Raw genomic sequence first — 22,168 nt, 5'->3', positions numbered from 1 at the left:
GCGTAAAGGAACATGTTTGTTTTGGTAATAAACCCACCACCATCAATGATCAGTTTTATGTTTTTGACCTGACACACTGAATGTGCTCATAGTCATATTGTGCACAGTGCAGCCGTGGATGTGCAGTTTATTTCAGTTCATGCAGTATTAATTCCACATCGTGTTATATTCAATAAATCAGCTGCTGAATCTGTGCCCACGATGTGGCGTGGATACACAAACTATATATATTTACACACACGCACACACAGTATATATGCAGGCCACATCCAAAGACTGTAAAGGTGAGACTAATTAGAGATAATGAGCTGTGTGGGCTGTGGCTCTAACAGGCATCTCAGCCACAGATAATGAATCTCATCACAGTTTAACAGAAGTTAATTTGTAACATTTTCTCCCTCAGCTGCTGAGAGAAAACACTCCATCAAGGAAATGTAACTCCTACGTCGCCCATGTCTAGTTTCATGAAGCAGCTTATTTAAACCACACTGATTACACGTGTTTAAAAAAACTTGACATGTGTTTAAACGTTATAGCTATGACAAATATTTATACAGTATACTATATCCAGGGGACTGGCCCATATTGGAGAGGCTTTTTTTCTAATTCCCTCTGTTTTTAATATGAAGCCTCCTTATTTTCTGCTTTCCTTCCACTTGCTCTGTTTGCGCTGCACATCCCAGAACAATTCGCTCCTATTCAAGTCAATCTGAGCATTTCCACAGCATGCGGTCCACAGTGGTCTGTCTCCGGTCCGTCACAGCTCTGCCAGTCTGATGGCAACTCTCCCAGGCGGAAGATCTTTTGTTTTTAGAGCCGGCGTTTTGCTCTTGTAAACAACATCCCCCGCACGTTGTAAGAGACCTGCTTCCTCATTGAATACCAGCGTATTATTGAGGAAATACAGTGTTCACAAATGTAACAGGAGATTTGTTTCATTATTGAGTAGCGGTGGGAATCACCAGAGGCCCTGTGAGACGATATTATCATGATACTTGTGTCGTCTCTAACGATTATTTTGCGATATTAAAAATCTGGCAATATGCAGCGATTTATTATCTTTTTCCAACTGCAAATGATGTCTCCAAATTAAAACTTTGTTAACATCAGATTTTTCTGAAAAGGCAGTCTTTGCGATACTATGCTGTATTGATTTTTCCCCCGCCCCCATTATTGAGCAGGATGTCATTAGAACAGGATGTCTGCGAGTAGTGAAATTAAAATCAGCAGCATTCATTTATATTCTGCAGTTATCTCCAAAAAAAAAAATCATATACAAAGGTCTAACATTCTGAACAGTAATATTATTTATCTGTATGTGATTTTAGCAGAAAATGGCTGGAAAACATTCAGTAAAGTTGTTGAAGATCACTCATGTATATTCATATATTCATATGTGGACCCTTTTAACTAAGGTTATTTGTATTCGGTTAATCCTTCCATCCATTTATCCATCCATTTTCTGACTCTTAGTGAGGTTCACATCTGTTTAATGATTAATTCATGATATTGTGAGGAATGATTAGGACACACAGATGGGACATAGGGACAAAAATGGGATATAATATCATTCAAGTCATGAACTTGGTAAATAATTGAGAGCTGTATCATCCCCGTAGGTTTTCAGTGATACGTGCCCTCCACATGTGGTTCAGAGTGACAATGACACATGTGTTAATGTGTATTAAATCATCATCAAACATCCAGTAACTCATGATAATTCTGTTAGTAGCGTCGCTCTTTTTGTGACTTGATCCAACATTACATGTATGTTCTGTCGTATCAACAGACAGTAAATAATATTTTTCTTTTATAAGATCATTGTAGTATCCAGACTCTTAGTCTCTGCACTGTGAAACAGGAGGGAGATTGTCCTGTCAACTGTCTGTCACAAGTGCTGCTCTCTAGTCAAAGCTGAAGAGAGTGGGTGGACTGTTCAAACTCATCACAGTCCGCCAGCGCAGATGTGAGATCACACACTGCTGTGCCATTATCGCTCTTTACAGCTACGAAGTGGGAACACAGTCCTAGTTTTAAGTCTAAGATTTCATATATATACTGTATATATATACAGCTCTGGAAAAAAACAAGAGACCACTTTCACAAATGTTTCTTAAAAGCATCTCTACATATATGACAGTCATTCTTTTCTTTTCTTTTTTAAACACCAACACAAACACAACTCATTCTACTTAATTAGACACTGATGCGGTCATCACCTGAACCACATCTGGTTTTATAGGAAGATTATAAAAACCACTGCTGGGATTAAACATTGACATTATCCCACAAAAACTGATTTATAAACTCTTCCTGAGTTAAAATATTCTTGCTGTGTTGTTTAGGAATAAACATGAACATGTTTTCTTTGCATTATTATTATTCAGGGTCTGAAAAGACTTGATATTTTTTGTTATTTAGACTAGTTTAGTCATTTTCAGCCAATAAAAGCTCTAAATGTCAATATGTTTATTTCAGTTTTGGGAGAATTGTTGTCAGTACTTGATAGAATAAAACAATTTTTTTCTAAATTTAATTTTACTCAAACACATACCTATAAATAGTGTGAGAGAAACTCATCATTTTGGTGGTCTCTTAATTTTTTCCAGAGCGCTATAAACTGTATATTGTATTGTTTTCCGTTGACCTGTCAGTTACCTTTGCCTGCTATATGTGAATCAGCACTTTAAAAACCACAAACCCTCGAAGAAGTCAGTGTTAGAAAAATATGGAAAGTGAAAATATGTAATGCTGCATGTATTTTAATGTATTGATTTAGCAATGTTTCTCTGGACTGTGTTGCTGCCCCTGTTCTTATTCTGACTTCCTGTTTATTTGTGTTTTCCGTCAGGTGGCGTCTCTGTTTGCTTCCTACATCCTGGGTTACCTGGGCCCCTCCAAGATGCAGTCCATCCTGGTCACACACATGGTACAGTAGATGTCTCTTCTAAACCCTGCACTGATCACTCCGTTCAGACGGTTTCTGTCTCTTTACAAGAAGCGGTGCATCATGCAGCGCCACTGTGACAAAATTATAAGGAACGCAGAAAGGCAAAATCCTGAATAGTCCTGAAGGAGGGGGGGGGGGGGGGGGGGGGGCTCTTTGCATCATGTGTCGCACCCTTCACCACTGGAAGTCTTTTCCTGCTGCTGTCCTCTGAGGTGTAATGCGATCAGCCTCACTTCTCCTTATCTCGCTCGCCTCCTCGGCCGGAGGAATTTTACACGAGCCGGGAGGACGACACCAGCGGAGACAGGGACGACTTTCTTCACTGTTCATTACACATGTGCGCGTGCACCAGCGTCTTTTTTAGCACTGAAGACAGAGGATATGTGGTGGACTTTGCCAAGGACAAAAGTATATCTCTGTATGTCGAAATGTGTAAAGATGTTTATGTGTGTGTCTGTGTCTGTGTGTGTGTGTGTTACTCTGGCCACTTGTCCCTCTGCTCCACATTCTTTCCCCCTAATCCCCTCAGCATGCCAGGCTGTTAGCCAGGGCCTGTGTGCTCCACAGATAAGGAGGAGGCCCTTTGTGGTAAGATGGTGGAGATTTGTGTCAGAGGAAGGCATATGGCTCTGCATAATTTACAGAGCTTGGCAATGATGACTTTGGCTTTGTGTGTGTGTGTGTGTGTGTGTGTGTGTGCGCATTCGAGAAAAGAATAGCAACACACAACCAGCCGCGTGTCCTCTACGACCTACAGAGTTGTTAACGTAGTCTGAGCAAAGTCACTCGTTACATGCAGAGCTGCACATGCCCCATATTTTCATTTTTAGTGAACCTGTCTTATGAATGCAGGGAGTCTCTAAAATCTCTAAAGAATTGTCTCAGTTCATAAAGCAGGAATCAGGTTTGATATTTTGTCTCAGAATAGAAACAGTTACAGAGCTGAAATTCAGTTCAGTTGTGCAGCAGAACAGAAAATGAATCAGCAACAAGTTTGATATTTGACCTTTTTTATTTTATTAAAGCTCCATACAGTATAAAGGTAGATGTTTGTGTTAAAGCTCCATACAGTATAAAGGTAGATGTTTGTGTTAAAGCTCCATACAGTATAAAGGTAGATGTTTGTGTTAAAGCTCCATACAGTATAAAGGTAGATGTTTGTGTTAAAGCTCCATACAGTATAAAGGTAGATGTTTGTATTAAAGCTCCATACAGATTAAAGGTAGATGTTTGTATTAAAGCTCCATACAGTATAAAGGTAGATGTCCATGTGTAGTGTGATTATAAAGCAGGTCTAGGTTCTATATTAATACAGTGAAAGTATCAAAGCCTCAGTCCAGAGAGAAATGCACATGTCCTGTGTATTCAGAAACTGAGCCTTAAAACAAGCCGTCAGAACTTCTGTAACTTTGTGATGTCACAACTATACAGTTACCATCCTCATTGATGCCTCTGCTGTGAACCACACAGCATCCAACCTTCTTTTTGTTATTGTTGTAGAGGCGACACCAACACTGCAGTCATTTCATAGCTGAGCAAAGAAACTATGAGACAGGAAGTCAGTATTGCGCAGCAGTACAGTGGTGTTAAAGCCCATTGGCTAAAACCCTGTTCAGCTCATTTCATCACTGATGGACCATCACAGTCTGTTCTAATCAGTAGATTTGTTAGTAGCAGACTGTCACTACAGTCTTCTACATGAACCTGTTTAACCTGGCCATACTTCACTCAGAGAACAAGTCAGTCAATCAGAGGAAAGGTTCTGAAACCAACTCCAAACACTGAGTTCAACACAGATGGATGTAAAATTACACCCAGATGGGTTTTGTTGTATCAAACAACAAATATATCTTACTATGGATCAACATTTCAAATTAAAACACAGGAAATATGATAATTAGGGACCTTTTAAGAAAAAAAAAAACATTGAAATGCTGGTTTTCTTGGTCTTGGAAAATGAAGTACGCAATTTAGGTCCATCAATAAATGACTTGACTACTCAGTTAATATTGTTTCCAAACTCCAAAAAATGTTTTCATTCTGTGTCACCCTGCTGTCGACACAATACAGAGAAGAGCATTATTCCACTCTTCACTATGGGATTAAGCCTCAGAAAGTTAACGTAATAGGATTATATTCTGCGAGCGGCTGCGTCTTCAAAGTTTAATGCACTGCTTTAAATCTCTGGAGTGTTTTCAACAACACTGTGGCACAGAAAGACGTATTGTTGGCTCTTAATGCGATCCATCCCAGACCACCCTCCTGCTGGAGAGACTGAAAACCTACAGACACTGTCTCTCTCTCTCTGCTGAGCTCCTCGTGTGTGTGTGTGTGTGTGTGTGTGTGTGTGTGTGTGTGTGTGTGTGTGTGTGTGTGTGTGTGTGTGTGTGTGTGTGTGTGTGTGTGTGTGTGTGTGTGTGTGTGTGTGTGTGTGTGTGTGTGTGTGTGTGTGTGTGTGTGTGTGTGTGTGTGTGTGTGTGTGTGTGTGTGTGTGTGTGTGTGTGTGGCATTATTTCAAATTACACACACAAATGATGAAGCTACAGAAGGCAGTGGTTGTTGTGGCTGCTCCACAGTCCCCAGCCCTGTTCAGCACCAGGATTGATGTTAAAGAGGTGTTATTCATCACTATAACACCCTCCTCTGTCACCCCACCCCTCTCTCTCTCTCCCTCTCTCTCCCCCCACACACACAGATCACACTCGGCGTCTGCTTCGTCCTGATGTTCGGGAACTCCATGCTCCTCACGTCCTTCTACGCCTCCTCGCTCGTCTCCATCTGGGTGAGTCGGACCTGAACGTCTGTGTGCGCTCAGAGATTTATTAGGCCTGACAAGACGACTCCGTCCAAAATAGTGAGTACAAGTAAAAGCATGACGGGACAAAACAGACTGAAACCAGACCACCACTGAGGCCATATGCGTTTGATCATTTTAGGAAGGTTTGGAATTTACATTTTGTTAAAGGTAGAGTCTGCAGGATTTTCCTAAAAAACTAAACAAAAGAAATCCTGCTTAATCATCACCCATGGGCTAGGGATTTCACGGTTATACTGTAGATTTTCTGGACAAATAATCACAGTATTATAATTATCACAATTATTCTGCATTAATCAATTTCACAACACTATGAATGTGTAAAATCAAATTACACTACTAAGTATCTATAAGTGTAGGGCCAATTATTTATTGCCCAGGGGAAATTTAATTTAAAATATTAAAGTGATTGTCATCTATACCAAATGTTTAAGTTTATTTTATATTACAAATGACACGCTAACATTTAAATTCCTACAAATTCATTGACGTTAAAGGGACTACGAGGAGTTTTGGAAAGCGACAACTTTTCATTCAAACAAACTAATCGACAACATTCAACAACTAATCAATGAGACCTACATTTATCTAGCTAAGCGTTTTCACACTACGTTTCCCATGAGCCTCCGTAGTTCCGACTATAAATGGCGATTATTCCCATGACCCGCCGGGCAGCATCCGTGAAACCGAAAGAAGGAAATGCTGGGTGAGCCGACCACTAAATAATAATAACAAAGTAACTATAAAGACAAAACGATATATTTATCGAAAATGGAGCCATTAACAAATGTGGGTAACGTAGATTCATCCACATTAAAGGGACAACGAGGAGTTTCTATTCGGTTATAAAAAAGTCTCACGTTAATGTGGATGAATCTCCGCTACCCACACTTGTTAATGGGCCCATTTTCGATAAATATATCGTTCTGTCTCTATCGTTATTTTGTTATTATTAGTGGTGGCGGAGATGCTGGTCGAGCCGACCAGCATTTTTTACTTTCGGTTTCGCAACGAGTCATGAGAATAACACAGCTGAATCGCCGTTTATGGTCGGAACTACGACGGTATGTGAACCTCTTTGAACCTCTGACTTTAATTCTTGATGAATGAAAACATGAGTCTGTCTTGCGCCGGTCAAAAGAATTTTACGGTGCGCGCGGAGGCTCATAAATGTAGTGTGAAAACGCTTCGCTTTTCCAAAACTCCTCGTTGTCCCTTTAATATCAGACTCTGTTATAACCAAAAGCAAACTCCTCGGGGTCCGTGTAAGTAAATTGACATTGACGTAATAAACCCAGTTAGGTACTGTGCATTTAGCTTTCCTTTGGCGTACAAAGCCAGCAGGTGGTGATACATATTAGACGAATTTCCTCCAATGAGCTGCTACTTTATTGCAGCATGTTTTACAGGCTGGCGAGCCGTCCTCGACTGAATACGTTTGTTTGGAGGGAATGAGTCGTCCTCTGCCAAACTTTACCACTCGAGCACGTCTCTGTTCTACAGCTGGCATGAAATGAAAACAAAGTTACACACGTGGTTGATGTCCAACTTTGTTTTCGTTCTGTGCGAGTTGCGCTGATCAACCGATATAATTCCCGCATAATCTTTTTTTGTAAAGCGACAGTATTGAGGGATCTTTGTGGTTAAGTAACCGTGGCATTTAATACAGACTAACCAGCGAAGAAAAAGGAAAGGTTAATTGTGAAACTACTACTACTCCTCCTATGGGCTTCTACTCATGTGTTGGGACATTTCTGGGTGGAGTCAGTGTGTTTTCCCCAGCCAATGGCAGAGCACAGGTGACGTTGGGCATGTGGCGCCATGGGCTCGTATAAAACATAGTGACTGGACGCCGTGAAGCCGGGAGAAATGGTGGATACACACTTAGCACTGAAGAAAAGCAAATAGTCTATGAAAAGGAAATACAGTATATGTGAGTCTTTTCATGTCGAATATCTCCTCAGCTGTGTCCAACCAGTTGTTCACAGTGGGAGAGTCTTCTCTACACCATTTCCTGGTGATTGCCTTCTGGGTTGCAGTTGGTAGAACATTACCCAGGTAACTGTCTTCTGACTCTACTTTTAATGGTCTATTTTCAGGCGATCATTGCACTGAGGGATCGATTCACTCAAGTCTGCAGACCTGGCCTCATCATCTGGGTACGTGCAACTGACCACCACTACTACTGTGCTTTCATCCTCACTACACTCACTCACTGTACTCTGTTACTTCTGCTGCTGATGATGTTCCATATTCTGGCATTACTCCAACATTTCTATATGAAAGAGAAACATGGAAAGAAATGAATAAAAAAATGTAAGGCAAGATGGAAAAAAGAGCCAGAGTATAAAAAGAGAATTAGAAAACCAAGTCTCCATAAAATCATTCAGCGATTACAGCTGTTATTTCTCACTCTCAACATCTGCCTCCACTAATTCCACTATTCCTCTATATGATTCAGTTGCAGGACTCATATTAAATCCATGCACTAGACCGTCTCCAATAATCCAACGGAATTCATTTCTGCTTCTTGTGTTTAGAGGAATTCACTTTAATTATGGTTAAAAATAACCAAATGCAGCCATTCTATATTTAATGTTCTAATCCAATATTGCTTGTATGTTATTGATTGTTCAGCTTTTGGACTGTGTGGTTAGATTCTGTGAGTAACCAACTCTCATTTAAAGAGCTGAAGATAAACCAGGTTAAAAACACCACGACACTGGCTGAACGTCTTTGCCACTGAGTCCAGTCGACAGCAGCAAAGCTCCCGACCCCTCAGCTCCTCCACGCTTTGATTCCTGCTTCCTGTCTGAGCTTGTTGCGTGTGTGTGTGTGTCAGCCTGTCAGTGTGTATCTCTCCCTCCTCCTCTCCACAGGTCGTGCAGGGTTTGGCGTGGGTCGGCTCCACGGTTCTGCTCAAATTCATGTTGTCCACAGTCCTCGGCGCCTCGGATGATGTAAGTGACAGCCTCTTTGCATTGAATCCACAGCGTGTAAATTTATATTATTCATCAATTTATTGTACCAGTTACAATAAATATATCAAGTTATTATTGATCTTAGTTCCTGTTGGTGGGAAGTTTCTTTTTAAATCTTTTAATATTGCAGATATTTAGTTTGAAATCCACACTAAACAATATTCCTGATGAAATAAGGATTATAATTTGTCTATAAATCATAGTTCTTGAGTACAGTGAGTTTTCTGATTCCTCAGAAAAGAGAAGAATGTGAAAAATAACTTTCAGGATCAGTGTGAATGTTTGATGATACACATTACTGACTCATTATTAAAGAAATGAGAGTAAGAAACCCACAAATGAAAACTTGGCAACACTTTAAAATAACTACACACTGTTAAACATTTGTTAAGAAGTATTAAATACTTCATATTTTATAAAACGTTCTTTTTCTCTTTCCTTTCCATTATTCCCTCCATTTATTAAGTATGAAAATACAGTCATTAAACACATGATAAATTAGCTTTTTAATCCAGAGTTAAACATTTATAACCATCTATGAATTATATGCAAATTAGTATCAATCTAGGAAGAATGTTTTATTAATGAATAAAGTATAGTCTGTAGGAGGATTAGATTGGTAAAAGTGAACTGTCTCTGAACTAATTAGATAATATTAAAAGACAAAAATAAGATAAAAAGATAAAATAGAATAAAATGTATGGCCCATCGATCTCCTTTCTCCTCCAGGCTCACATCAGCGGCCTGATCAAATCCAAGTTCACCAGCTACAAGGACTTCCACACTCTGATGTACACGTGTGCTGCAGAATTCGACTTCATGGAGCTGGAGGTAAAGCCTGTTTCAACCAGCACCGCGGCCTCCGTCACACAGCTGACATTTATCTCCCCACAGAGCCGCAGATAAAGTCCAAGTCTCAGGTGGTTTGTTGTGAAAACGCTGCCGAGTTTTAGTTTTCCAAATGTCGCTCAGGAAGATAGCAGACATGAAAAGGAAAGACCCGCTGTTTGGTATCAAAGGCGGGCTGAGCGTAGAGGGAGCCGGCTCTGTGCTCTGAGTTTAAAGAGAGGGGGGGGCGGGCCTGACAGCAAAAGCTGGCAGCTCAATCTGGAAAGAGTTGCGTGATCGACAGCTGCCAGGGTTTGTTTTTGTGCGTTTCTAAAACACCTTTAGATTCCTATCGCCTCCCTCTCTTCTCACCTCACCTCACCTCACCTCACCGAGTGTCTCTGTGTCTCTCCCTCCCTCAGACTCCACTCCGTTACCTCAAGACGTTGCTGCTGCCCATCAACATGCTGGTGGTTGCTCTCGTTGCAGGCAGGGTGAGTCGTCTCTCAGCTTCTGGATCATACATCAGAAACGGTTTGTTTGGGTTTAGAAGATGAAGATCAGATCGGACAAAAGAGAGAAAAGCGAGGCAGAAGGTGTTGAGTCAGTCGGAGTGAGTGAAACTGTGAAGGAAATCTAGTGAGACGGTGGTGAACTCTGCAAAAGAAGCAGCTGTGTTTCCATCACACACAACATGAGAGTTTGTGATCAGTTAATGATTATTTCTTTAATACCTCAAAATGTAGTTAATCGTTAGGTTCAGTCATTAGTCAATAGAAATGAGCGTTTAGTCTAATTTTCATAAAGGGATAGTTCAACATTTTGGCAAATTGGCCCATTGCCATAATTCCTATAGTCTTAGGAATAGGTTAGTTACCTTTAATTGTCGGTGCAAGCTGTTTTTAGAACGGCAGAGCAGAGCGGCGAGCTGCTCAGAGCTACGCTACTGAGGCTAATGGGATTTCTTGGTTTCCCTCATCAAACTCATCAAATACACATCCAACAACTCCAAAACGCTCTGGTGGACAAGTTGTGACCTGCACATTCACCACGCTATGAGATAATAACTGAATGTTACGAGACAGAGTTGTTTTAGGGGTAAATGCAGAGACTGCTTGCTGAAAAACCGCCCCAGACGGGAACGTGCATCAACGGTTTTGCATGACTTTACCTCAAACACAACTCTGTCTTGTAACCCCCCCGATTTGAGGCCTTGCTCATCCGAAAAAGGAGCTTTCCCAAAACATCTTCCCAATCTTTTTCTTGTTCATTCTCAAAAAGTTTAAACACTAATCGTTTCTAGAAATGTCTGCGGACACACAAATCCAATAAAAAAGACTAAAAACGCTGTATTACATATGCCAGGCCTGGATGTGACGCTGTACCGCTGCCACACAAATACACTAGAAACAGAGAAGAAGACAAGGTAATCTTACATGCTGTATTCAAACTCCAAACATAAGTCGTCTAGATGTTGACGGAGAGTTGTTCCAGTCCGAATACTCGGATCGATGCCGATGTAATGGACGCGGTATCCGAGGGACTCGGCAGTATCCTCCTGCTGCTGCTGCTGTTGTTGTTGTTGATGTTGTTAAGTGACATCTAGCGGTGTGGCTCAGGTTACAGGTTAGAGAGGTGGGCGGTATGACATCATTGTTTCACAAAACATCTGTTTTGGTTGTCTACACAAAAACACTGGGTTGGCGTTTTGAGATAAACCCACTCTGGGACCCGTTTCTAAAAAAAAAAAAAAGTTTTGTTTCCATGTGGACAAAATGCTGAAATGATTAAAAAAAAAAACTTTTGCGGGTACTCCTTTACCCATATCCGTGTGGGCGGCCCTTGAGTCTTTCTCTCACAGTAAAGACAGTTTGCTTCTAACCTGTCAGGCAAATCCAGAGCAATCAACCTCTCCTCTCGTCTGGATTTCAGCAGCTGGACGGTGAGATGTTTTTATCTTCAGAGAGGTTTTAGTTCTGAAACCAAACAGAGGCTGTGAAGCAGCAGGAGACAGTCGCTGAGTTTGAGATGTGAAGGTGACTTATCCCCCGATTCCCAGTGGAAATTAGGCCCTTGCATGTTGTAATCAACAATAAACAGCACGGTTCTACTGCAATAAAGCCGCGGGCTGCAGAACACAATCACCGTGGAGCTTATTATGCGCCAGTCATCGCTGCAGGTTTGGGTCCAGACACTATGTAAATGACTGAATTAATAATACACCAATCATACTTTCAAATTATGTTAAGCTTTACTGATACAATATTGAGATTTGTCCTGGAGTCCTAGAAGTTTATACTTCATTATATATTTCCATCTGAACTGCTTTATTTCTGATTGGTGTGATTTTTGAGGAGAACGTTATCTGATAAAAACAACGGAAAGACATTTAAAAATAGATCACAGCACATCATGCAGTAACAAAACCAAACATCAACACATCAACTCCTTTAAATTCTGTGGGAAAGCACGAGCTCCTCCGCGCTGTGCCAGGAATCACACGGATGCTGCGACTGTCACGCGGCGTCAGGTTCTGCAGCGTGAAGTCTCCAGCCTCATCTGTTGCCTTCTCTATTGTCAGAACAATACAGCAGGCACTCGAACATGAAGTTCAAATCACTTTAGAGCCTGGAGACGCTGCCTCGCTGCAGCAGGAAGAAGAGCCACGAGTCTTATCTGCTCTGGTTACCACGCAGCTGCTTCAGTCGAGGAAGAGCCCGCCTCTTTAAATTCTGCTTTTCATTTTCAGAAAGTAGCTATTGTCCTATTAGTTCTGCATGGGGTGTGTAATTAACACTTGCATGGGTATATTTAAGCTTTTAGAAAGGAGGAGGGAGGGGGCGTTAATTTCCTTCACCTATTTATGTATATGTGAGTCAGCCAAATAATAAAAACACCTCAAACTACTTCCTCCAAAATAATCACACAGCTGAATCAGTTTGTGCTTCTCTGAGCACTGAAACCGTCATGATGTCTAGCAGCACTGTTGGGAGTCGGCTGCATTAGGTTTAGCTTAGTGTACCTAATAAACTGCCAGCTGAGTGATTTCTTTTTTTTTTTCTATGGGGGAACATCAGAGGAAAAAAAATATTAAAGCAACTGCTCTTCATGTTGTCTAATCTCATTATGCCTTGCCCACGCTAAGCTAAGAATACATGAGTCGACGTGACAAAGCATGGCAGGGAATACATGAGCAAGCTGTTAGGAAGAGCCGATTTTTTTTTTTTTTTTTTTTTTTTTAACAATTTGTCCCTTTTTCAGACCATCAAAGACGTAGTCCGCTTCCTGAGGGACGGAGGGAAGGCGTCTGGCAGGAGCGAAGATGCTGATGAAGCTGCAGGGTAAGAGACCTCAGGGCTCCTCATTGCTTTACCAACAGTTTTAAAGGTCCCATAAAGTATGAACGTAAATGTCCATGTGTGGTTTGATCATAAAGCAGCTGTAGGTTTTATATTCATACTGTATCAAAGCCTCAGTCCACAGAGATGTACACACACAGCCTGTGTGTCAGTCTGTGCTGACCCTGACGAGCTGTCAGGACTTGTGTGACTTTGTGATGTCACAACAAAGCATTCACCAATCCCTGCCCACCTGGACCAATCGTACAAACCTTTGCAGGATTTGGGTGTTCACTTAAAATCTGCCATATTTTTTATTGGACCACTCAGAAAACAGTCAGCCAATCAGAGGAAGGGCTCAGAGCCTCCTCTCCTTTGATTGGCTGCGACTGACCTTTTGTTACTAAAGCTCCAGAGAAAAGTCTGATAGACTCCACTAATATGGTTTTTGGTTCTTAAAACCACAAATATATGTTTATATATAAAAAGTCAGGAGAAATGTAAAATATGTAGCTTTACTGTAAATCAGAAAATAGAAATGTTTTTTAGTTGATTTTGTGATCACAGCTGAATTGAAATATGTCTTTCTGCTCTGCTGCAGGTCTGAGATGGCTGCAAAAGGAGAGGTGAGATAAAATTCTCATCCAATACTCTTTGTCATGAGCTACATTGAACATTATCTTGGTAACACTTCAGTGTGAACCTGCAGACATTCCTACAGTCCTGTTCTGCTCTCCTAAACCTCTTTTATTAGATTCCACCAGTGCACTTACATCTGCTCAGTTACTGTGTCCCTAAGTGTTTTCACCCCTTTTCTCATTACTGAGAAATGAAAGGCAGCTCCTCTTCTCTTCAGAAATCTCACTGCGCTGCCTTTTGTTCTGCTGCTTCGTCTCATTTTCTCTAATATCCCCCTCCCAGGGCAGGGAAAACGTTCAGATGTTCCTCCACCAGCCACCAGCGTGTGGAGGCTGCCACGCTTTCCCACATAATTGCTTTAATGTTTCCCTATGACTTGATGAGTGACGCTACAAGGAGGGTTCTCACTCCTCACAGGAAAAGCCGTGTTAAGAAACACACTTAAGATCAAAGCGCCATGTAGATGTCGTTGCAGCCCGTTCACAAAATGCAGCTTTTACAGTGACAGGAAAACTTCAGAAGGATTTTCCTACGCTTAAGAAAATGCCCATCTGAATGCAGCCCATGAAGCACAATCCTGAAGTATGTTGGGGCTTTTACAATTAACACTTTCAGACAAGCCAAAGTTAGATTTCACATCAGCAGACAGCAGACCTTATCATCTTAATCTGTACTGGCATTTCCTCACATTACATCACTGACAGTTTACTGACATCAGGGGAAGCAGTGGGCCAGGAAGAGGGAGCATATTTGGTATTTGAACACATCACTGCAGACTGAATATTGAATTTTTTTCCAATCTTCTGTCCGTAGTTTTAGAATTTTCAAGACTAACGTATAGTCTTCAAATAGTTTTCTTTGTCAGTCCAAAGAAATCAAACCTAAAGATGTTTTATGTGAATACAAAATGAGAAAACCCGCTCTGTTGAGCAAGTGGTTTCTCCTTTTATTTGATGATACAAGCTCTTGGCAGTGATTTGACACTGTTTGTCGGGTGGAGTAGGTGGAGTGGGTTGTCCACCCCAGCTCCACCTGTTCACACAACAAGGTCAGTCCAGCACCTTGGATGGTATGCAGGATGGTTCTAAATGATGTTTTACAAGAAAAGAAATGCAACAAATTCTTCATGTTTCATTTCATTTTGTACACAAACACTGAAATTGTGGATTTAAAGCAACACTGTGTAAATTCTGGACCTTCAAATATTGTTTTTGAACTCATTTAAGTTGTAGAGAAACAGTTAATAGGATGAATCCTGCTGTGCTGCAGCATGAACGGGGTCGCGCAGGCTGCAATTGCAATTTGTAACTTTCCTGTGCGGGTAGGAACAAACCCCCCTTGTGGTCCTGGTACTCTGCAGCTCCGCTAAGATCCAGAGACCAAGCTAAGGCCCGGTCTCCCTGCTCCTCTCACCCACACTCAAGCGCCCTGTGCTGGGCCACATGGCCGGTGAGCTCTGGAGACCAGGCACCGCTACCAATGATGACAACGGCGCGGCACTGGTACCGGTAATGACGACAGCGACGGTACCGGTGGTACCGGCAATGGCAAACCAATTTGCGTAGGCTACTGTGCTTCTTTGAGAACAAGGTAGCAGACGGTTGCTCTTCTCAACCAGACTACCAGTATCACAAATTCTACATTGTGTTGCTTTAAATAAAACTTCACAGAACAATTGAAGATTTGAGCTGAGTTTATAACACATTGTCGAATTATAGTTACAGGTTGATCTTAAATCTACTTCATATTCAGAGAGCAGTGTTGGAGAGATGAAATGTGAATACAGTGTAGCGCCACAAACTGTTTACCTGGCAGGGCTTCATTTCTAATATTTGACGACCACATTTCGATGAGCATCTATTGACTTCAGCATTATGGGTTTAGTGTCAAAGCCTAAAGTCAAACAGAAATGTAGCTTTTATTCATATGTTCCAATGTTTAATGCCAATCAATAGCTCTTCTTCTTCATAAGTTTGTGTATAATTAAACTATGTTTAGACTTATAATAGCAGCATGAAATGAAATTATCGCAATCGCAATTATTTGTAAGGGAAATGATCTTCAACTAAAATGTCTTATTATGACAGCCCTGGTCAGACAGTCAGCTGCCACTTCTGCTCAGTTTGCTCAAAGCTCCATTAACTTCACAACTTCTCTTATTTTCCTATTTTCTTTGTTATTTCCTCTGCAAATTGTTGTGATGACAGACTGTATGTGAACTTGTTGCCCCCCCCCCCCCAGCTGGTGTACCACAGTCTGCAGCTGGTGGCGTTTACCGTTCTGGCCGTCCTCATCATGCGTCTGAAGCTCTTCCTGACCCCCCACATGTGCATCATGGCCTCTCTCATCTGCTCCAAACAGGTCTGAGTCCCACCACCAGTGAACTGCTCTAAAAAAATAAATACCATTCACCATCCACTACATTTTAAAAGATACAGATGTTTCCTTCTTTCACACCGTCTATGTTGTGGCAGCTGTTCAGTTGGATCGGGGAGAGGCTGAAGCTCCAGATCTTGGCGTTTTCCGTCATGGCCGTCATGGCGGTGCAGGGAGTGGCCAACCTGCAGGCCCAGTGGGGGATCATCGGAGAGTTCAGCAACATGCCGCAGGAGGAGCTGCTGGACTGGATCCAGGAAAACAGCCGTCCTGGTGAGTGAACTCTCCCGTTGCCATGGTTACAGTGGGAATAATGACCCTGATCGTTCAGCTCAGTGTAATGAGATGGAAGAATTAGAGGCATAACTGAGAATCACGTCTGCTCCGTATCCAGATAAAGAACATGTGTGTTTAAAGTTACAGAAAACATCAAAATGCCAACTGAAGAGCATCCCAGATTATTCTGGAGGAAGGAAAAACAGTCGTGGTGTCGCCTCCCTGAACCGAACGCCTCACAGCTCAGTTATTTTTAGGTGTAGTCGAGATTTGCACTGAACTCAAATCCCCTTGTTGTTTGTCTCTTGGAAGGAGCTCAGTGGAAGTTTCATGGCGAAAAATCCTGTCCAACACTTCACAGAAGCCAAGAAGTGACCTGCTGTCAACACTAATTAAACTAATGACCGTCAATCACTAATCAAAGGAGGAGCCCATGGTGGGTGTCAGAGCAGCAGAGCAGCAGAGCTCCCAATGTGGCACAACTAGCTGAACTGAGCCAAACAGGCTGAAGGTTTACAGTAATTAGTGCGAGTTCTATGAGCTGACAACACAATAGTGAACTCGTATTGAGTTTCCTTTGCCTTTTATAAACAATGTTAGATTACAGCAGAGGTGTAGGTCGATTAAAAGTCAAAGAGCTCCACTTTTGCCAGGATCAGACTGCACAATATTTTTGTCTTTCTTGATGGTCCTCATGTCACATTAAATGATCATCTTGGAAACACTTCAGGTACGACCCCGACCAGTCATTGATCATGATGTTTTAAAACCTTTTCACACTCCTATTGCAATCAATTTAATGCTTTTTCACAAAAATGAAAGAAGTGGGAGGGGCAATCCTGTAAAAACCTCATCCAATCATCGGTAACGTGGCATTAAAGTCATTTGGATCGTGATGCCGTCTCTGTCCCTCCCTCCTCTGGACGTACCGCTCTCCCGCACTAATCGACTGTGCGATCAGAGTCTTCAACAAGTTAAACGACCGCGGAAAAGACAATAACAGTGATCCAATGTACCACACCTCAGTCTGGTAGGTGGTGATGTAGCTCTGAGCTGGATGTTGAGTGGTTAATGGTGATGTCAGGTGTTTTCTTTCAGATGAATGAGCCATGAGAAAAAGTTAGCGATGCTGCACAGTGACACGCGACAGTATTGCGGAAAGCCGCGTCACTTTGGGATTACATTGGGTCAGGCCGTGAGCATGATACCTCTGTGGCTTCACCTTGATGATGTGAACCCAGCACTGAACAAGCGTTGCATTTTCCTGAGCTCTGGAGGCGTGGCTTCAGAGACAAGTCTGACGAAAGGGGCTCGGACTTTTGACTTGTGTATTTTCAAAATGTGGTTGTGGCATTGGTCAGCATCAAGGTTCACTTTATAGGAGATGTTAAATGAGGCAGGGAAATGCAACAAATCCTGCCATGACAAAACCGTGTGAAAATCAGCCTGAATTTGTGTGGTCTGATCCCGACATGAGATAAAAAGCTCCAGAATCTGAGTTCATCTTCACAGTTGAACAACTTCATCCCCTCCTCCTCTCTCTTGTCTCTCATTGGGTCTGTATCTTGTTCAGACTCAAGTCCCAGTTCATTCAGAAGTCATTCCAGTGTTATTGAAATCACAGGAGTACTTTTTCTTTTCTTTGATGAATGTAAAATGCATCAAACACTGTTCATTAGTTTTTGACTCTTTCATTTATGCTTTTTTTCCCCCTGTGATGTAGATTCTGTGTTTGCGGGAGCGATGCCCACCATGGCCAGCGTCAAACTGTCCACGGGTCGGCCCATCGTCAACCACCCCCACTACGAAGACGCTGGTCTGAGGTCAGTGCAGCTCACAGCAGATCAGATCCCAGATGTGGATATAGAGATTATGGAGACAACAATTGATTCTGCAGCACTAGGAAGAAGTGCAGGGTGGGGGATAATGTTTGGGGTTTATGTGGCGGCCAGTGGCACAGGGACAGTTGGCAAGAGGAGAGTCACTTATTGAAGTCCTCCTTCTCCTCTACTATCTCCTATCTCCTCCTCTACTATCTCCTACAGTATCTCTCCCTCCTCCTCTATCTCCTATCTCCTCCCTCTCTTCTATCTCCTGTCTCCCCCTCCTATTTCTCTTCTATCGCCCCCTCCTCCTCCTCTTCTATCTCCTCCTCATCTTCTTTTATCTCCTATCTTTCCCTCCTCCTCCTCTAATATCTCCTCCTCCTTCTCTTCTATCTCCTATCTCTCCCTCCTCTTCTATCGCCCCCTCCTCCTCCTCTTCTATCTCCTATCTTTCCCTCCTCCTCTACTATCTCCTATCTCCTTCTCTTCTATCTCCTCCTCCTCTTCTATCTCCTATCTCTCCCTCCTATTTCTCTTCTATCGTCCCCTCCTCCTCCTCCTCTTCTGTCTCCTCCTCCTCCTCTTCTATTTCCTCCTCTTCCTCTCCATGCTGAGTTGACCGTCTTGTCACCTGCAGGGAGAGAACCAAGCTGGTCTACTCCATGTACAGCCGCATGTCTGGTGAAGCCGTGAAGAGGAATCTGATGAAGCTGGGTGTGGACTTCTTTGTCCTTGAAGATTCCTGGTGCACCAGAAGAACCAGGTACTCCAACGGGCCCAGTGCCGTGCTACTTTATTGTGATTTTATGTCCTCTCTTTGTCTTTCTTATTCATCTTTTATCCTTCCCCCTCCGTTTCCTCGCTCAGGCCCGGATGCAGCATGCCAGAGATCTGGGACATCGAGGATCCAGAGAACGTCGGTAAAATCCCCCTCTGCACCCACATGTCCAGGAACTCGCGTCCCCATTTCACCACAGTCTTTTCCAATGACATTTACAAGGTTCTCAAAGTGCCCAAAGTCACCAAAGACCTGAGATAACAGCGTTGGATGGACCAGTCCAGCACCAAACTTCTTCTTTCCACCACTTCTTTTTTTTTATATCTTTTGGTCGCTCACTGCCGTTGCTGCTTTTAGCCCCCCCTCCTCCCACAGTCCCCCTCTTTTATCGCGGTGCTTTGATTCACTGAGTGGTGGACAGGTAAACGGTTGGATATACCAAAACAATCTGCCATGAGTCCCTCTGCTCTTGGTGACCTCAGTGTTTCCTTCCTCCCACATTTTTGCCAATGGTCCTCCTCACTGTGTCTCCGTCACCCCGGCGTTGTTTTCCCATCATGCTACAGGCGGTGCCAGAGCAAAAGCTGTTGTAGCTCCTCGTTTAGCTTGTTATATTAGTTCTGTTACCAACAGCCCTTATTTCAAGAGAAGCTGTTCAAACGTCGTTTTTTCACTCTATGTAAAAACGTTCCTGTGACTTTGGCTTAAGAAGTAAATTTTGTCTGGCAGGACCAATCAATGATGTCCACATACTGTGAAGCAATACCCTTTGCAAACTTGACAAAAGCTAACTTCTTTTAAGCACAGTGTTGATCTGTGAAAAAAAAAAAAAAACATAGCAGATTTTTTTTTTATAATTTATTTGTGTGAATATTTTTATGGAGAGTCGTTTTCATTTGAAGCCAACAGTGTTTTACAAGTCACAGAGATGAATTCTGTTCCAGTGTTTGGAAGCCTTTCAAATCTTTGTAATACATATCATCATTCAGCATCGGTGTCCAGATCCGTTTCACACAGGAATATTTCAGTTGTAATCTAAACTGGCAGAGATTGAGAGTTTTCTATGGCCAAACATAGTAAAAAGAAACTGTAGTTTGCACCTAACTGTGCTCTGTTACGTTTTTGTAAATATCCCAAATGCTTGTTTTGTACAATACCGACCTACAGCCTTTAAAAGGTTCTTTTGTGTTTCTTCAGTTGTTGTTTATTGCCAAAGGAAGTCATGTGATCAGAGCTGGGTGTTTGGGGTTCTGTAGCATCAGTTTGCGAGTTCTGTAACAGCCAATCCAAACTATTTGTAGCAGTGAATTTAATGTTATCAGTAGCAGGTGTTTGGTTGGTTCTTATACAATACAACAATAAGTGTTTATTATTTTTGGAAATATGATTAATTTGCTTTCTTGCCAAGAGTTCGATGAGAACATTGAAACAACAGGTGAATTCTAAACTACAGCTTATTTAGTTTAGTAATCAAAGTCTTTTACAGAGGCATGGGAAAACATTAAAAATAGAATATTGAAATTACAAATAAAATCTTATTTAAAAATATTAATTAGGATTAAGTCTTGTCATTATTGCACAAAATCAGGTAAGAAACTGAGGACGCTATTTGTGTAAAAATATGTTAAAAATAGCGAGTGCGAACATTGCACAAGATTTTTTTTAAAGTTTTTTTTTTTTTGGACAAATAGTGATGGAGCTATTTGTCTCTCTTTAACCACAAAGAGCTGCTACTGCTGATGGTAACCAACTTCCTTTCTCCATTTCTTACACTGCAGTTAGCATGCTAACAGCTAGCTCCAGCCTGGTCGGTCTGGCATGTCACTGTACCGTCACATCTGGTTTGAAGAAGAAACTAGTAACTGCTCAGTGAACATTTTATAACCTCTTAGAGCATTTTAGCAACATAAGGCTCTTTAGTAAACAGCTGCTAATGCTAACGTTTGCTACATAGCAATAGCAAAACTTACAAATACATAGCTAATTTAAGCCCCGAGTTAAAAGGGCTGACAGTGGGAACATGGTCGACCTGTCTCAGACCTCCTGTGAAGTCTAGATGTTTCATATTGCTGGTTGGACATGAGTTTGAGCCCGAGACCATTCAAATCAGAGGAGACCAGTACAGTGATTCAGTTGTTAGCATAGTATTAGACTGGAGGCGGAAGAAACCAGCACATCTACAGATAAAGAAACAACAAGCGGTAGATGTGTCTGGTCCTGTGACTGTTTGATGGCAAGAAAGCAAATAAATCTATTTCCAAAATGTTGACCTATTCCTGTAACGGAGAGGAGCCGCCATGTTGAACTGAACAAACATCCATCAGCACTCAGACTCAGTTTTCTGTTGTATGTTCACTCCAACATGGCAGCCGGTCTTTTACAGTAATTGGCCACATCTCATCAGTTATTGCAGAATGTGTTTAAAAAAGAGAAGGTTGCACTTTTTCTCTTGGCTTTAATGTATATTTTCGTTCGTAACAAGTTGAGATAATTTTGGTACAACACGTTTTCACTGATTGAGCAGTCACTTTCAAACAAAACAAATATGTTTCTGAGCGGTTGAACAAATCCCACACATCACGTTGAACCTGCGACATCTCATGCATTTGAATTCAGAGCTGTTACTTGATGTGTGTCTCATGAGGACGATGTAGGTGTGATGTTGAGTCAAGTGCCCGTTTCTTAAGGAGTGAGGCTGTTGTCACACTTCCCCAAACACTTTGACATGGGTAGTTTGTTCCTGTCGCAGACATAGGAGTGTTTCAGGTGTCTTTTATAATATTTTGTCTATTTTGTCTGTATTTGAAAAAAAATAAAATATTTGCCATTGGCAGCAGAGTTTTGTCTTCAACGTGTAAAATTATTTGGTCTAGCAAAAGGACAGTTTAAAATGATCACTTCATCATTTTCTGTTTCAAGGGGAAGTCAGGTAGACGAGAGGCTTTAAGGAAACACTTTAGAGTCTCTGTGCACAAAATGGCAAAATAAAGTTCTTGAATCTTGAGAGTTTAGGGTGGGGGTTGAACTGCCTTACACCTTGCCTCTATGTTACTGGGAACTTCCTCAGTGGAAATGCAGCTCAGTTGATGCAGTTTTGTTTAAGTTTAATTATCAGATTTTATGAATGCTATGCTCCAGATCAATAAGCCCTTGCAACGATTAAAAATGTAATTACGCAGGCATCTGCATGCAGTGGAAGAACAATTCTCACCGTTGGTCTCAAAACAGCATAATCAATAAAAAAACATGCATCAAATTTGAAACAAAATTATGTAATAATTACAGTCAATGACAAGACACTCAATTTTACTACTCCTGATTAAATTCTTGTGAAATCTATTCTGATTAGCAGATAGTTGCT

At 41.7% G+C, this 22,168-nt stretch overlaps 1 protein-coding gene across 1 annotated transcript in view; it reads left to right on the top strand.

Annotated features, from left to right (window-relative positions):
* dpy19l1l (dpy-19-like 1, like (H. sapiens)) overlaps positions 1–21,645 on the top strand; it is a 46,352-nt gene extending 24,707 nt beyond the window's left edge. The window contains exons 10-22 of the mRNA XM_083989782.1: positions 2,852–2,929; positions 5,646–5,732; positions 7,865–7,924; positions 8,645–8,725; positions 9,476–9,577; positions 9,997–10,068; positions 12,836–12,915; positions 13,514–13,538; positions 15,793–15,912; positions 16,026–16,200; positions 17,927–18,026; positions 18,667–18,792; positions 18,897–21,645. Coding sequence (XP_083845908.1) covers positions 2,852–2,929; positions 5,646–5,732; positions 7,865–7,924; positions 8,645–8,725; positions 9,476–9,577; positions 9,997–10,068; positions 12,836–12,915; positions 13,514–13,538; positions 15,793–15,912; positions 16,026–16,200; positions 17,927–18,026; positions 18,667–18,792; positions 18,897–19,068 — 1,278 coding nt within the window. The 3' untranslated portion in view covers positions 19,069–21,645. The remainder of the gene's footprint in view (positions 1–2,851; positions 2,930–5,645; positions 5,733–7,864; positions 7,925–8,644; positions 8,726–9,475; positions 9,578–9,996; positions 10,069–12,835; positions 12,916–13,513; positions 13,539–15,792; positions 15,913–16,025; positions 16,201–17,926; positions 18,027–18,666; positions 18,793–18,896) is intronic.
* The last annotated feature ends 523 nt before the right edge of the window (positions 21,646–22,168 follow it).

Source organism: Trachurus trachurus (assembly GCF_905171665.1).
Source record: "Trachurus trachurus genome assembly, chromosome: 16".
In the NCBI taxonomy this organism is placed as follows: domain Eukaryota; kingdom Metazoa; phylum Chordata; class Actinopteri; order Carangiformes; family Carangidae; genus Trachurus; species Trachurus trachurus.
The sequence above is the reverse complement of the archived record's forward strand: the minus strand, read 5'-3'. Positions and strand labels throughout refer to the sequence as shown.